This window comes from Netta rufina (genome assembly GCF_964035555.1).
Source record: "Netta rufina genome assembly, chromosome: 14".
Classification (NCBI taxonomy): domain Eukaryota; kingdom Metazoa; phylum Chordata; class Aves; order Anseriformes; family Anatidae; genus Netta; species Netta rufina.
This window is the reverse complement of record NC_140137.1, coordinates 12414663-12432719: the sequence shown is the minus strand read 5'-3', so window position 1 is coordinate 12432719 and position 18057 is coordinate 12414663. Positions and strand designations below refer to the sequence as shown.

At 38.8% G+C, this 18057-nt stretch overlaps 1 protein-coding gene across 2 annotated transcripts in view; it reads right to left on the bottom strand.

Moving 5' to 3' along the window:
- Positions 1-18057, bottom strand: part of EBF1 (EBF transcription factor 1) — a gene marked incomplete at its 5' end in the record, with an annotated part of 270516 nt that overhangs the window by 25860 nt on the left and 226599 nt on the right. For both annotated transcript variants that reach the window (XM_084295004.1, XM_084295005.1), the window contains one exon: positions 4836-4924. In XM_084295004.1, coding sequence (XP_084151130.1) covers positions 4836-4924 — 89 coding nt within the window. The remainder of the gene's footprint in view (positions 1-4835; positions 4925-18057) is intronic.

Here is an 18057-nt window from a genome sequence, read left to right as displayed (position 1 = left end):
TTGTCTCCCATTCCTAAAAATTTTACAGTACAGCATAGAAACCACCAAGCACATCTGATGCTTTCCTTGCTATAAAGATGAACTCCATCAGCTCCTCTTCACATGCCTCCTCTTCCTGCCTATACTCATTATACAAGTTTTCTATGAACCCCTTTGTTACACTGGGTGGAAAACATATACATATGACTAACTTAGGTTAAAATAGCATGAAAACACAGTATCTTGGGTGAGCAGACGGAGATCCATTCAGGAATTTCCACCAGGTCTGTCTGAAGAAGCAAACCTAAGTTGCTTTGGCTTCATTGCTATTTTAACCTCAGCCAGCAAGCCTAGGCCAACCCACCCACGTTCAGAGACAACCTCTGTTTGTAATATAAACAATTCTCATGTCACAGTGGATAAAGGGCAAATCTCTGGGATTTCATGGGGGAAAAAGACAACTATATTTGGCAGTCACTGGTTCCTAATAACCACCTGTCATCTATTAGTGTCCTAATGAGGAGGTGGGGTATGTCTTGGGGTCTAATGACTGACCAGAGGAAAGGAGCTGAAAGGAAGGTGGAGCCTGGTTACGTGTGCTCTCTGCTCAGCGGGGAGGCCCCTGTGTACTAGAAACAGAGGCTCCACTTTCATCTACATGAAGGGAAACCAGAACTAAAGGTCCCTTTCAGGAAGGATGAGGGGTCTCTCAGAGAGCGCATTTAAGCAGCAGACTGGGAGGGAGAGGACGTCAGATCATGGAGGGGGTCGATGCTCTGACTTGCTTCTCCAACACAGAGTGAACAATCATGAGCTTAATTTAAATAAAAGTGATGAGTTGTAAGAGTGGTGAAAATGGCAAATAAATTCTAGGAAATTGCATATAAAGAGGAATCGTTGTTATTAAATCATTTAGGATGGATGTGTTTCAAATCTAGCTCACAGTTGAAACTGTTTTACGGCTGTAGCTGTGGAGTTCTAACAAAATTACAGAATCTCATTGTATCTGCCAGGGATTTATTTTAAGGATTGTAGGATGGTTACATAAATGAACCTCAATAGATTCAACATGTTGTTGTGATCTGAACTCTTCAGTGATTTCCACTGCAGTTATGTACACACGAACCAACAATGCATGCGTTTTTGTGTGCTCATATGCAAAAGCAGGAGACTGGGAGAATGCACACGCACACGTGCAGACTTTCTCCCCAGCTCCACAGGCAGCCTTTTTGCAGACTGCTCCTCCAGGACAACGATACAATTTCTTAACATTAGCATCATGGTTTTTCTTATCACTTCTCCCAAGAGATCTCTTGTTTCCTCTGATCTGCCTCCTGTCTGTATTAGAAAGGAAAGACTATACTACCCAGCACACTCCTGGTACTTGATCTCACTCCAAGCTTTGGGTGCTAATCCCACCACCCCTGTACTGCTTGTTTCTCCTCTTGGTGCATGCATCTGCGCGTGTGTGTGTGTACAGACAGGCACATCTGCTAGTGACAACCCTAAACTGGTTACTTTTTCTGCTCTGTACACAAAGGGAATGGGACTGTGGCCCATAGCTACCAACATAGCTGAGCTGCCAACATCAGCTCCCACTCTTTCTTCAGAAAGTATGTATTGCATTTCTACTTTAAACACATCTCTACTTTTCAACTGTCATCTCACTGCAGGAGGATGTTCTCCAAAGGAATTTGGCCACTCACTGAAGCCAAATTTGGCCACTGGGAGAGACAAAAAAAAAAAAAAAAAAAATCAAAATCTGGCTTTTTTCTTTGCCTACTTCCAGCAGATAGTTGGAACATTTCAAAAAGTTCATCCCATGCATGGACACTGAGTGGTTATGAAAACTGCATTTCTAAACTAGCGGAGATCAAACTTCTGAAATTCAATGCCTCAATGGTTTTAGAAATGCCTGTTGACACAAATATGGCTGTTAGCTCCCAAGCTCTGTAGTAGAGCATGTGCTAACATGCAGTTGGTGGCCTCAAGAATTCTCCCTGACTTCAGGATAACTCACACAGCAGAACCCTCTTGTTGGTCTCGTTGGGAAGTACTGCATGGCCTTTTGAACACAAACAGCATATCCAGTTCTGTTTCTTAAAAGATCTCTAACTCATCAGAAACGTTTCAATGGAATAAGAGACACAAACCCTAGCAGCAATTATAGAAATGTGTTTTGTTTTACTTATTTAACAAATAAAGTACAACATTTTCAGCGAGCAGAAGGCAATGATATGCACTGGCAGAACAATGGGAAAAATGGAAGAAAAGATATTTAAAGCTCTGAGCTCTCCTCTCTGCTGTCTTACTCTCTGTCTCTCTCATACATTTGCCCTCTCTGCCCGTGGTTCCACTGTGGAAGCCATATGGCTTCCAACTCTTTTCTAAGTAGCCACTGAGAATTGTCTATAGTGGAATACTGCCAAAGCCCTTCCTGGTTTAATGACATGGGGAAGAGCGCTGTGCAGTGCTCACCCAGCACAGAGACTCGCTGCGTCCTTGATTATGATTCTGGAGCCAGCAAGCGATGCTGGGAATTGAACCATCAGTGCCTCAAATGCAGAAGTCGACATGTGCCAACCCCTGCTGCATTCAGCCTCTGTGTGTGGCATATTAATGAGTCTTGAACTTGAGGTCCAACCTTCAAGCTTGCACACAAGGAATTATCCAAAGACAAAAAAGAGAAAAAGGAAAAAAAAAAAAAGAAAGAAAAAAAAATGGTCCTCTTCATCCCTCTAACCTTGCAAAGAAATACTAGTTTCTTCCCGAAGTTTGTTCAGTTCTTTAAGCAGTAACTTTTTCTTTCAGGGCATCAGTTGCACTTCTGCCTCTATAAATACAATTTATCTTGATTTAAAGACTTGAAAATCTATCTTGAAAAAGTACTCAGAAAAAATACATTAAGCCAAAAGGGTATGTGAGGGGACAGATGACTCAGTATTAACCTTCTTTCTCATACACTATCCATAACACCTGCTAAATATTGGAGTCAGGATATGGAGCTAGATGAAGCTTTCTTCTGCCTGTTTTTATGTTTTATGACACTAGATAGCAGAAATGTGTGATTATTAGTGAGGGAATAGTCTTGGTCTAAATGGGAAAAAGGAGGATGTAGAGCCTCATGGCTACTTTCCCATATCAGGAAAAGAAAAAAAAAAAAGCGTTGCTGGGCAACCCCCTCAATGCCATGAGCATCTGAAAGGGAGACCAATACCTGTGGAAATCAGTGCTGCATTTCAGCATCCATGTGCATAACCCAATCTGGAATTGCTCAGTCTTATTTTACTTGAATTTTCTCATTTAGAAACAGAAGCCACAAGCATTTAGTAGTCAGCTGGAACATTGGGTACAGGGAAATTTGCAGCATTTCTTTTGGTCTTGCAGATAGCTGGTACGTAATGAAGGCTGACCTCTAATTTTCTAAGAAACAATTCCTCTCTGTGTGCCTGTTTAATGACAGAAGCACAATACAGATGAAAGATCCCCTCCAGAAGGATGCTCTCTTGCTTTGGAAAGGGTTGCACCTCTGGAGGGAAATCTGACAACTTAGGAAAGCTGTCCTGCTGCAAATCTGTCCAAAAGTCAGAGAAAGGGACAGCTTGTAGAGGATGAACGGAGCCAATGTAAAATGTAACTCTCCAGGACAGCATGTTTTTCTAGTGGTAAGAGGGAAGGACAACACATCATCAACCCCCAAACCACAGCCTATAGCCTTCCTAAGCAAAGATAGAAGACTTAACATGCCTTTAAAAAATCACATCTTGAATTTCATTTTCGTCAAGAAATAAAGTAAGTTACAGTGTTCATGATCTCTTCTCACCTTAGTAGCACTTTAGAAATGTTAACTAACCAAAGCCCACAAGAATCCCCAATAAAAGCCTACGTACAGCTCGGGAAGCTATGGAAAGAAGGTCATAAGATTTATCCAGTCATGCAGGCTATACTGGATGTGCGTTATTTGAGGGGTCTGGCCTGAAACATCAGCTAAAGCACTGTTCTGTGGCTCAGGTTTGCAGCAATGAACAATGAGCAACCCTATTTCAAATACCCCCACTTTTTCAAATACCCCCACTTTTTCTGCAGCATATCTCAAAACTCACTGCAAATTCTTGTCTGAGCAAGGTGCTGTGAAAGCACAGTATGGCAAGGTAGCAAGAAGGGATGTGAGTGCAGACCCAGATAGCATGTTCACAGTATAACACAGAAGTACCAGAAGCCACATGAACTACCCTTTTTTTACTCAGCTTTTACTTGAAAGAAATCGACAAAGAAGTCTCCCACTTATTTTGATGTGAATGAACACCAAATCATTTTGCTACATATTGCTCTAATTATTTTAGAGATTCTGAAATACATCAGTACACTATTATTATCTTAAACCAACACATGGTGCAGCAGCACTAGACACATATTCCCTGAAGACCCAGATTACTTAATTTCATCAATGGTGAACTCAAAATTATGCAGGTACTACTGTGACACCAAAACTGAGAAGCATCGTTCTGCTATGAGTAAGCCACTCAGGTTCTAAAATACCAACCAAAAATATGCTATTTATAAGGTATTTCAGAAGGCAGAGTAAGATTTGATTTTAAGATAGGTAGGAGATTTTTGAGTCAGCAGTGACTCAAAGTCAGAGAAGTCTCATAAAGCCTATAATGAAAGTTACTTGACTGGGCTTCATTGGCCATGCCTCTCCTTTGGCTTAACTGGTTTGGGTAGCAAACTTGGACTATAACATTTACAGAAAGACTTGCATTTTCAGCGAAAATTTCAAAAAGGGCTACTTTCAAACAAAAGCATGCAGTAAACAGTTTTGCCATATTTAATAAAACAATTAACTTTGTACCGACCTTTGGCAAGCGTTCAGGGTCACCAGGGTGCCGGGGGATAACCTTCTGTAACCTTTGGAAACCATAGTCAATGGTGGGTTCGTTCAGAGCTGAAACAACAACAAACAAGGTGATGTGACAAGTGCATAGCAAGCAGGCTCTGTTGCACTGGAACAATTGGCAATGCATTGCAAACCAAGTAAAGGATCACAGCAAAATCTCCTTTTACTGAAATCAGCACAGACTATGAAGTCTTGGTTCAAACACTGTTTGAGGTTGGTTCTGAAGCTTCGGTTCAAACAGCAATGCAAACCTTCCCCCTTGTGTGCCTATGACAAGGTTGCTAGAAAATTTGTGGAGGTTGTGTACACACAATATTTCCAAATAGAAAGCAATTATGATCTCTGAAAGACGATGGAATTCATCTGATAAGTGCTTTACACCCTGTGTTTCATGTTACTTTTTTCCTCCTGTTTTCTTGTTATGAGGAAGATCCTTTGCGATGGGAAGACAAAAGAAGTAATGACTAGGGTGTCTCTCTTGTTCCAAATTCTATGATACATTTTATATGTTCCATGTTCAATGGTCATGTATAATTTTGTTGTGAACTACGGACATTTGTCTTGGCAGAGGCTTTATATTTCACTCATCAAAATGAAGTAAATGACATAATTCCCACTGATTTCAGCAGTCCAGGTCAGACCCAATCAGTGCTAAACTGTTCCAAAAGACCTAATGAATTTAAAAAGACTCATCTTTCTCTCGTCCTTGTCCAGTAAAATGGAGTAGAGAAATGGTGGAGGTAAAACACTTGAATCTTCATGAGAAAGCTGGCCTCTCTGCATTAATCACAGCTCTGACTGTGCCAAGGCTTTAAGCACATGCTTATCTGTAAGCACATACTTAAACCCATTTGATTTCAGCAAAGCAAATTTGAGCATATTATACTTTTCATACGATTGCCTGTAATTATAGGGGACTACACTGAATGACCTTCTAGCTATATTTCCAGTCATATGATCACTTTAAAACTCAGATGTTAGTGAGACTTCAACATGTGCTTAAAATTTCCTAAGTGCTTTGGTGAACTAGAACAAGAGTCAAGCATTCTCAAGCATCTCTAAACTGCAGCACATCACGACTCTCCCATGCCAGTAGAGACAACTAAACTTTCTACAGCAATTTGTTAGCTTTTTTTTTTTTTTTTTGAGTTCAGTGAAAAAAAAAAATAGTGTTTTTTTTTTTTTCCCCCAATATGAAACTTTATATTTTTAGTCTTTTTTTTTTGGTGGAAAGGAAAAACCTAACAGTTTATTGTTGTTGTTGCTGGGGGGAGGGGGAGATTCACTTTAAAGTTTTTCTTAAACATATTTTGCCTTACCTTATTAATCACACTTATTTTTATTTTTTTTGCAAAAGCTCTGCCTATGAAATTATGAAGACATTTTGCACCTTGCATTATGATGGTTTTATTACGAACTTTATTATGGGGCTTGAATAATACCATCTGATTCATGTGAAAAGATTTAGCATCAGTGTACCTTCCAGTCTTGCTTTGTGTAAGCACTTCATTGAGGCTCAGTGAGTTACACAGCACCATCAGTCTCATCAAGTGTGGCACAACTTGTCCATATTCCCACTTTTTACGTGAAGAGCGTTTTTTTTTTTTTTTTTTTTGTACTGCTAACATTAAAGATTGTCAGCAAGACCATACTGTTGTCATGAAAGTAATATCCTGTCCCTGGCTTGTTTTTAATTTAAAGAAACTGTTCCATTTAAACTATTATTTTCAAACCACATTTCTAGAGTGGATAGTTGTGCTGGCAAACAAAGGATCAGATTTTTGTCTTCCTGGACTGTCAGAACATCCCAACTCCGTGAGCAGGCCCAGCAATGCTACTGCAAATTGAGACAGAAGGAAGGTAATGCAGAGAAATCCAGATCTACCCAACAGCGGTCAACCAGAAGTGTACAGCTGATGGGGGATGGCTGGAGATGTACACAGTCCAGCAGAACCTCAGCATTTCTCTAATACCGGAAGTAAATATTCTGAGCGTATCTTGAAATGACTCGGAGTATTATGGTAACACCAGATTAGAAATCTTTCAGGGTGTTACCTTCTGGGCTATTGTCAGAAGTTCTTGATTACCCCAAAGATCCTGATGTTCCTCTAGTCTTCTATTTCTTTTAATGCATTTCCCTTTATCGGATATATCTGAATTTGATCTTTTGTTTATATTCAGGTTATCACATGGAACGGGTGAGAATAAAGCTTTTCCCCTGCTTGTGCCCTTTTTTGAGTGGTTGGACCAATCTTTTATTTTTCCAAGTGTTTCCTTTCACACCCTGGCCATACGCTGTCCACTCTGTTCTGTAGTTTTGCAGAAAATATCATGGTACGTGTGTTTGTAAACATCTGATCTCATTACCTTTGAGTTTCCTTACATGGCTTCCTACTGCTGACCCATGTAGTTTAGACCTTCTTCAAATTTTACAGTAAATTAATTTACTGCTCTTTATATTTATTATCAAAACTACTCCGAGAAGATTAAAAAAAAAAAAAAAAAAAAAAAAAACAACACTGTTCTAATTTACATTTCTTTTGCAAATACGTTAGAAGATTTTAGTATGCTTCTGTCAAATGTGTTTCTTCTTTAATTCATTCTGGTTTATGGCCATTTTCCCCTTACATCCTTTGGGAAAGTAGTTACTAAATTCTGCAATATTATAAATGGAGGCCAGTTTTGAAATCCCCCCAGAGATAGCAGTCATTTTCTCATATCTTCCCACACATTCGACACATTTGAAATCCACAGAGTATTTCCTGTGAGTATTTTCTGAACTAAATGACCAAAAAAAAAATGTTAATTTTATGGTCCAATCTCACAAGGCATCAAGCATCCTCTGAGAGATATTGAAAACTTTTTCTGCCTCAAATACCTTAAGCTTTGCTTTAGTTGTGGGGAAAAGGCTGCACACAGCAATTTGCTAGAGTGGGTGGGTCCTAAGCAGTAGTTGTCAAATATCACTCATTAGTCCATATCCATTCAACCCTTGCAGTCTTAGATATATATATTTAAAAAAAAAAAAAAAAAAGAAAAGAAAAAAAAAAGAAAAAAAAAACTTTACTGCCTGAACATCCAGCCACAAATTGGACAATATCAACCCTCCATTCCTAATGTCATTGATAATCCAAGTCAAATGCAATTAGTCATATCTCAGAGAAAGAGCCTTGTTTAAATATTTAACCCCAAATTCAACATGGAAGACACACTGGTTCCTGAATCAGTAGCTAGCAAAACTCCAAATAAAAGGTTATATTCTAATCTCCTGGCATTGCAGAAAAGCCAGTTCTCAGCCCACCACCCACGGCAGCTAACATGCAAGGTGAGATACCAGCTTCATGCAAGGTTTTCTCTCTGTCTGCTGGGAGAATAAGGCTGGTCTCTGCCTTTGAAGTCCATTCACAACACTTTTCCCAGTGCTCTAATTCAAATAACATTTTATTTTCCTTGATTGGAAAAAGGAATCAATAAGGAATACAAACTCGTTGTTTATGTTCTTGACATCCATACATTAAAAACAAGCTAACACATACTGTACTTAAAATGCATTCCAATTACCCTAAATTTTAAAAGTACTATTGAAAGTACTACTAACTTTAAAAAACTGTATTAAATTCAAATAGGTCCCAAGGCTAATGGAAGCAATTTGTATACCAACCCAAACTGACTGGCCCACTTTTCAAAATACAGGTATGATAATCTTGCGGTTTTAAAAGGACATTTAAATTGAAAGACTGTGAATTTAGTACATAATTATACCAATAGAACCCTTTAACTTGTCAACTTGTAAATCTAAAAGGCTATCAATCATTTCTAAAGAGGAAATAAACCTTAAAATTCTTTGATTGACAGTGCTTACTTTTTATGTGAAAAAAAAAAGGAGTAAAGTGGCCAGAAATCCATTTACAAAAGTACATTGTTTTACATAGGTGAGTAAAAAGCCAATAATTACACCTCCAAAAGACATATAAATCAAAGTAAGTACTTTTCCCTCACTTACATATTTTAAGTTGCAGTAAACTTCAGGTAACTTTTTATTAAAATACTTTTCCAAATGCAAAGCTTATTGAAGCCATTAATAGAGTAGCATTTTCATTTAAGCTAATATAATCATTTTTGCAAATACAAGATTTAAGCCATTTTTCTCCTTCCAAACAATAAACTTCCAGCCTGTCTCTTGTGTGAATTAGCTAAAATTACACCCAGGTGTACAAAATCTGTCTATCTATCCTAGTGTATGAGTTAAGGCACAATATTTATTATTCTTACCATTTTATGAATTACTTCTTAAACCCTTGAGGAAGAACTTTCTTTCAAATTAGACTCTAACAGAATAAGCCATGAAGCTCTTTATGCAGTGAGTCTAAAGCCATAACTCCCAAAATCTAAGGCTTTTAATCAAGAAAATGTACAATGCCTATGGAAATAAGGATGCGTACATTATATTCATCTTTTCAAAGTCCAACTTATTTTTCAACAGAAATGCTGCTTATACCTCTGAGAAAAATATTTCCACCATAACTATAAATTCAAATTCTGCTCAAATAATTTTAATAACTGCATGTAGATAACCCACCATCTTAAAAAGTCTTTCTCTTTCTCCTTTTTTTTTTTTTTTTTTTTTTTGTTAAACTAGGCAGTGGAAGATTTATTTTATTTTATTTTTTTTTTTAATATTTCACATAATGAATTCCTACTGTGTCAATAAAGCTTTGGTCGTTAATTGAATGACTGTCTGATGTATCTGAGAGAGGAATTTGTTTCTCTGGCCATGCTGCCAACTTACAGCAGAATGATCGACACTTAATATCAGCAATTAAAAGGACCTGTTCAAATATCATATGGAATTCGTAGCTTGGGGTAGTGTAGGAGAACTCTTCACCGAGGAAAACTCATTCAGTGAATGCAGAGAGTAATTGAATTAGACACATTTTAACATTATTATTCAAAGAAAAATAAACACACACTACATAGAAGCATTATGGAAATATTTCAGAACGTAAACCATATCCAGTTAATTTGTTTCCCATGCATTCATGGTTTCATTTATTCCTTTTATTTCTCAGCCCTTGTTTCTTTTTCATCCTGTTTGACCCAAAACCAATGAGAAAATAGCACTTAGACCTATGAACTTCCCATTTTCTTTTCCACTGGAAAAGGCTGCAAGAGGAGAGAAGGGACTCTAAGGGCTCAAATAACAGAAACGAAAAGATACCACGAAAGTCTGAAGGTTACAGACAAATTGGCCTTAGGTCCACAGGTCTATCAGTCCCTATTCCAGATGAGAAATCTGGTCTTGGTTGTTTTAAGTGAAACTCCCAGGGAAGGGCTGCATGTGGGAACTAAATGTCCCACACTGCTTGTTTCTGTGGAGCCCCAGAGAGTTGCTGGTTTTCTTGGCAAGACAGAGGCATCATAGGAGAAAGTTTGCAGAAGGCAAAATAACCTGCAGAAGTGGAGTGCTATAGTGGCTGCAGATCACACCACAGGTTATGGCTAAAACAATGGCACAGAATAAGATTATTTAAGCTCTACCTTTGTCTGTACTAGAGTTCACTTTCTTTAAATTTGGCCCTACAACAGAAGGATGTTTCAAGTCCTGAATTATCATGTCAAAGAGACAGGGCTTTGGTGTCTTCAGTGCAGTTGTTTTGAGTTTTTTCCTGTCTGCTGTGAGAATCTTCCCCAACACATAAATAGAAGTTGACTCTGCGTCCAAGACACAGTTACGTGTCTCAACACCTCAAAGCCATAAAAGACTATGAAGAACTCCATACAAAAAAGCTGCAGCAAACTCATGGCAATGAGGGCCAGGAACAGATTTAACATTTCTGTGCCCAGTAATTAAATTAGGCCAGAACATTTGAAGGCACAGAGAATTAACATTTTAAATAAAATCAAGAAATCAAGGGCAGCTAAGGACTTCTTTTCTTCTGGAAACATGGACTCACCTCCAGCAACTCAGATGCCAACCTCTAGAATCATCTCTCTTCTCTTCTGATCTGTACTTCTGACTATTTCCCCACTGTATGGTGTGGGATGCATGTGGCACCAAATGAGAGCAATCTCTTGAACAGCTCTGGGTTCTGACTCTCCACTCTTACTGAGCATGGACTTAACAAGGAGACAGAAAATGGCAGCTCCTGCCTGTTGTAGAGGCAAGATACTGCCACAGAGCTGATCCAGGGTGTTTGTGTTTGCTAGCAGCCTCTGGCTTCTGCCTCCAGGCTTTGGGTGATTTTTGCTAGAAGCTCCTAACAGAAATAAATCCTTGACTCTGAGAGACAGCTGCCCGGGATAGGACAGGATAGACCATATTTTTATCAAGCTCTAGGTGCCAAAATGTCTTGCTAGGGCCCTGCAGTACAGCAATACTAACAATGGATGATATTACAAAGCAACATCTTGATGTACCATGTTGTAAGCAAACCCTACCCAACAACTCATGCATAGTGGTCTCTTTTTGCCTGCTATACAACACAGCAAGAAAAAACCACTTCAAAACCCCATCATCACATATAAATAAAAGTCTGTTTTGCAAATCTCCTTGCAAAGGCTATTCCTTTGCTAATTAAAGATCGTTAAATGAAAACATGCAAGCATTTGAGCTATTTGTTGTTGTTGTTGTTGTGAATTTGGCTTGCTTTTTATAAAGTTTCCTTTCCACTGACTTTCCCTGAAGTGTTTATTCCCACAAGCAATGGAAAACGGAAGTGGGTGGGACAGCGAGAGCCTGCACAGAAAGGTTGGAGCTAGAAAGGCCCTTCCAGAGCTAACTCAGAATTTCCTTGCTTTTCTGGCCTCACTATTCCCTCACTTAAACATATTCTTGTGCGCTGAATTTCCCTTTTAAATATCTAACTGTGACACGATATCGTATTTTTAATTGGAAATAGAGAAAGCAATATTCAAAATGTAATTCTCATATCTTATTGCCATCTTATGTCCAAAAAGACAACATGTGTATGTACCAAGCAAAAAGAAAAATGTAGAGACCTGTCAAATAATAAATCTAACACCTAGATCTCTTGAGTTTTCCTAGTGACTGCTCTTTACTTGAACTAAAGATGCAATAGGGCAGCTTTTGAGGCAGCTCCAGTGTGTTCATCAGTGTTATTACAAACATGATAGACAGCGTGATATTTTCTTCCCGATAACAATTTTTCTCCAGCAACTAAGAACCAGAGGAGACATTCCCTGCCCACCTAGCCCAGTCTCTGCAGGCAGTGGGGGTGCTGAAGATGCAAGGAATGCATGTCTTGAGCCCAAATTTTGTTATGAAAGTTATGGAATTAAATTACTTGATCTGTCTAGCAAGTATCATGTGTTGGTTTCTCAAAATACATCAACTCTGAATGTTCACTCTTAGCAACCCGCAGCCTGTCTGGGGGAAAAAAAAAAAAAAAAAAAAAAAGAATCAAACAATTTGTGAGCTTCACAGTTTCTTCTGTCTTTAACTGCACCGACCTCTTGTCTAATGGAGAAAATTTGGACCTAAGCGAGTCTGAAACAGAGTCCAGTTTCAGGCACTGGAATTTGAACATACCAATTTCAGAACAGGCTGGTAGAATTCACTAGGGATGCGTATACAGAGGGCCAGGAAATTAATGCATCTTGGTTACTTCATCTAGTCATCTGGGTTAATTGATGCATCTTTAGCAGCCATTATAAAAAGGGAATAAACAGCATTTGCACGTGAACATTCTCCTATGTCAGACACATTCTGGTAATATGTGAGCACGCAGCAAAAAAAAATTACTGAAAATGCCTAGATCTCAATGGATTACTGCTTCTTTTAAATAAACGTGCTGTCATATACACAAGCACAAAAACGCATACAGGCCAAGATTTAAAATAATGGCTGCCTAAGGTTGGCTATAAGGTCTATATTTAGGTCTACTTAAAAACATTTAAAAAATAGACCCTGTATTTATTTTTAAACTGTTGGCTCAGAAACAGATACAGAGATGTACCATAGGAAATGCTAAAATGTCACCTCATGTAACCTTTTCTTTCATTTTTAATATGCTTATTTTCAACATTTTTCCTGTGCATGGACTCCTCAGATTCCACAATGAACACACAGATGCCTTTAAAATTTTCATAGAGAGAATTTGGGGTAGCGTATAGGAAGTCGTTTCCTTTTGTTACCCTTCACTAACTCCTTTGAGGTAGACAGCATTGAAAACCATTATTGTAGCATGTTGGTATGTGGAAGTATTTTCTTTTGAATAGTCCCCTCTTTCTCTTTTAACCCTGCTATTTCTCGTCTTCTTTTCAGATTATAAAAAAGATTATCAGGGTATGCAATGCATAAATGAAACATACAGTGTCCTGCCTCTGCACCAAAGCCATTCCTATTATAAACCATCTTAGCATAATTTGGCTGTTTCTAAAAATTGTAGACTTCTGATGTACAAATGCACTATTGTCAGAGCAAAAAGAATCTTCACGAGAGAAAACTGGAAAAACACCAGCTAACACAACCAAAATGTCTGCAAATGAGATTCATGGAGAAGAACAGGTAGACCTGAATCACAAAAACGAGATGAATTGTGCCTAGGTGTAATGAGCATTGTGTTCTCAGAAGAGACTGACCTCCTGTGAGGTTTAATTTAAATCTTTAATCCTTCTTCATAACTAAGCTTAAATCCCTTGAGAAAACAATAGTTTCCAAACATCTTCATTGCTAAACATTAACTTTGATTTGTCTACATGAAATAGCGATAAGGCTACTCACTCGAAAGTAAAAGGACCATTTTGGCTGTAACCTGGGTGATGCAGCAAATTGTTTTAAATTAAAACAGGTTTGTTGTTTGTAACATTTAAATAGCAATGCGCAATTGGAGAGCTCTCAGTAGTCTCTGATTTTAGCAGCCATTATATCACCTGCTTCTGTAACTGTTCAGACTTTTTTTTTCACAAAAATTTTGACAATAACTGTTATCAAGGATAAAAAAAAAAAAAAAATCATACCAGCCTGTCTGATAAACATGTTTCCCTGCCCTCACACCCCAGTGAGCACTGTGACACTATACTTTTATCATCTAGTGTGTGCTCAGAATGAGCTTAGAACAGCAATTGCCAGGAATAGGCAGGCGATAAACTGCATTGATTTAACACATCTTGTTTTCAATCATGCTCGGATTTTCTGAGCACGCATTTTTCCTGTACTCCGGCTTGTAGCTTTTATCTGACGAGCTGATCCCTTTTCACTGGAAAATGAAAAGGTCGCACAATAAGACACGGTTTACTGGAACTTGAGCACGCACCAGGGAAAGTATTTTAGATAAATACTGTCAGACATAGTGGAGCTGAATTTCAACAACACAATTGCTAAACAACAATACTTATTACTCTCTAGAACAAGCCTACAAGCAACTTATGGCTCACAGCAGGGGAGATCTCAGAGTTAGGCTCAATAGTTAAAGAAGCTTTATTCAAGTCTCTTTAAAGATGCGCTATTGCTTTTGCTTTACACGCACTGACTAGCCATACCTCAGGACCAAATTAAATGCCTCTTAACTGCTTTCCTAGGTAATTTGTAAATGACAGCAAACCATGTCAATAACTTTTTTCTTCTTTACTTATTTATTGGTGATAGAAGTGCAGTAGACTACGTAACTCATTTAATTGAATCACACGGGGCACTGGGCGGTGTTCAAAGTGAGAGTAATTTAACCGAAATTGATTAATTAGGCAAGGTGAGTTGCTGAGGAGGTCAGTAAACAAACAAGGAGTAACGTGGCATGACCTGTCTATGAATGACCAGGATAGAGCAAACACATAATGATAATTGTAATTTGTTTTTCCCCCCATCTGAAGCAACTGTAATGATCCTGACCAATACAACACTAGAAGCAAAGTATCTTTAGCTATTCCTACCAGGAGGGGCAAGTGCACTTACTGCAGCACCTAAACCTACCAAATCCACCTCTTTTTTTTTTTTTTTTTTTCCAGAAGAAATTTTTTTAAAACTCAAAAAAGTGGCCTTTCCATCCTCTTCCCCTTTTTAGACTTTGGAAGCGACTTATCTTTGCGAATGCTTCCCAGATTGCTCTCCTTTTCCAGCAATCTTTCTCAGGAGCAGGACCCCGTTTTTCATGGACCCCAAACCTTCTCCCTCATTTACAGGTGCCAAAACTCCTGCCCAGCTCCTTAATGAGAGTTTTAAAACACAGACTGCAAGTGAGGATGGCAGGTTCAGTAGAAGGATTCCTTCCACACAGGCTATTTGCTGTGGCGGCAGTGGGTTCAGCTGTACGGTGTTATTCTGAACAAATTGTGCCCTGCTAGTGAATAGCACAAACAGTTGATATTCACAGGTGAAAGCAACCCTTCCTGCCTTTTCCCTTTTCCCTGAATATATCATCACTCACTGTTTTTCATAATACTTGTACACAGTTCTTCAATTTCTGCAAAAATAAACCAGGGGTGAGGAACTCCAGCCCAATCCCGTCTGCAGTTTAGAAGAAAGAGACCAGCCTTCCCTGGGCTTTGGTCACCAAGACACCAGCAGCTGCTGGCTCAGCTCAGCCCTGACAGCTGAGATACAGCAATACCTCCCAGTCCTTGTGGAAGCCTGCAATATAAAAGGGATGTCCCTAAAAGACAGCATCATCCCCACAAGCATCCTTCCCATTTTTCAGCAAGGTCAGTGTAAAACTGGTGTGAAATATTTACATTTTCTCTGCTTCTCCTATATGATTACTGAGATAGGGATGTTCTCCTAAGGATTCTATGATTCTCCTAAATGCACTTATTAGTCACTCAGGCCCAGCGTAAACTCATCGCAAATTCACTTTGCCCAAGATCCTTAATCAGTGTAGAGCAGAACTGTTTTGTCAATTCTTCTGAAACGACACTGATTTTTACTGGTTGGGGGTGAGCTTCTATTTTTCATATACATATCAGATAGCCAAGCCTCTGCCTCTAGTCGGATACATCCATCTTTCTCGGATGTTCTGCTCACATTGTAAGACTGACAGAATGAATATGGTAAATAATATTTAAATTATGTTTTGAATTATAATTTTAAATAGGCAAGTCACAAGCAAAGCGATAGACCTCAAGACAACTATAAAGTAAAATTCAACTTCGTATGCAAGGCCACTTTACATTCAGCCCTGTGAGCCTATCTGCAAGAAAACTCATATAAGCATTGATTTCTCCCTCTCACCTGGCAAGTTTTTTGGTTCTGTTTTTTTGCTAGACAAGGAAGTTGAAAATCCGTGCTGCATTTTTAGGATTATCTCATGCAACACAGGCAGAATTCTGATACGTCTTCTTCATTAAGTGCTCATAATCCCAGAAATGAAAGTAACTCATTTCTTCCCAGGGTGCCTGTTAACTGAGAAACTCATCTTAATTGAATGCACAGATCAGTTAACCATCTCCAGATTCGGAAACCATTAGTGCCCCATTTGCACAGCAGCACGGCTGGCAGGTCTCCTCCCTCCACTGCGCTTGAGGGGAATCTGGGATTCCGCAGAGGAGGGGAGGTGCTGGAGGTGATGAGCAAGCACTGGCAAGGGCTTACACTCATGACAAAATGAGTGCTCTGGGGCCGAGCAGGCCTTTGCTAAATTGTCGGCTCTAGATCACCTTGCAAGTCAATTACAGAGAAATCAACAAATCCTGCAGTTCTGCCCCCGAATACTAGTTAAGGAGCCTCCAAACATGCCTAAAGAGAGATGGAATCTGGAGCCTCGCAGGCATAAGAGAAAAGGAAGTAAAAATAATTGCCTATTTCACTCCCTTCTCATCCTGCCTCTCTCCTACCATCACAATTTACCATCTAGAACATACTCAGTACACCAGCAAAGATGCAAATGGAAATTAAAAAAATATCCCATGCGCAGCTGTTGGCCTATATAGCTGATGGCTCAACATAAACAAACAAACAATTGTGAAAGGCTGGGGCAAGTGAGGAACCCAATTGAAACCCAGTGCGCTGCTATGAAACACTTGTGACATTACATTTATACATGTGAACTGACCTGTGGTGGTCACTGCTGAGTTTGGGATACGCAGCAAAACATCTCTACTGGTTGGTGTTGCTCCGAGGCGGTAACCACATCCTTCTACATTTGTCTGCCAACTGACTGACGCTGTTCTGAGACAGCTGAATTCTTTGCATTCAGATAGGGCTAACCAAATTAGACATTTTTCTTTTAATAGGATTTTTAAAAAGTATTGTGTTATTAGATTCATTTTTCCTAAAACAGAAATATTACAATTTCCCCAACACAAGGCAGAGGTAAAATAAAAACTGTTTAAAAAAAAAAAAAAAAAAAAAAAGACTGTTAAAAATGTTAAAAACTGCAAGATGATCAGAAAATAGAGTAGAAGATATAAAGATACCACCAATAATCATAAATGACCACAGAGGTTTAAAATCATGCATTTGTGTCTGTTTATGTCTTAATTTTCTACGCATCATCGACAGCCTATAGGAAAAATCATATCTCAGCTCTGAAGTTATCAATAAAATACCTTCAGAGTGACATGGTATTGCCTATTTTCTTGTGTAAAAAAAATAAATAATAACGTCCATGCAATTCAAAACAAAGCCCAAACCTCACAATAATGGATTACATTATTGTTTGGAAACTATTTGTTTCTAGTGGATTTCATGAAAACTGTCATCATTATAAAAAATTGCCACCAATGTGCATCATATTAATATGCCTTAAAGTCCAATACTGACACAAACAGTACCATCAGGTGATAAAAACAAAGATGTTGCAAGTGTGACATGAAAAAGAATATTTCAATGTTAAAATCTAATTTAGCAATTTGCAAATTGCTGGTCTAAAAGGAGGAATTTAACATTAATCATGCTGGAAGTGGCATACTTATCAGTAACTGATTTGTAGCTTTCCAGGCAGTAAGCAATATATATAAATATATTCCTGGGTCCATCAGCAGTATGCAAGAATGCGCTTAAACAGACAAACTCACTAAGGCCCCGAGTGAGCAAAGTATTAAGCACCTGGCTGCCAGAGTTAATTAGTCTGTGCAGATCAATGCACTAATGCTGCTGCTCCTGCTCCAAACCAGCTGTGTCATAACCGGCCAGGACATCTCTGCTGGAGCTATGTAACTCAACAGCGAAGCTTTCTCTTCCTCCCCCATGACCCGCATGCATGCCAAGCCCATCACCTGGGTGTCTGACC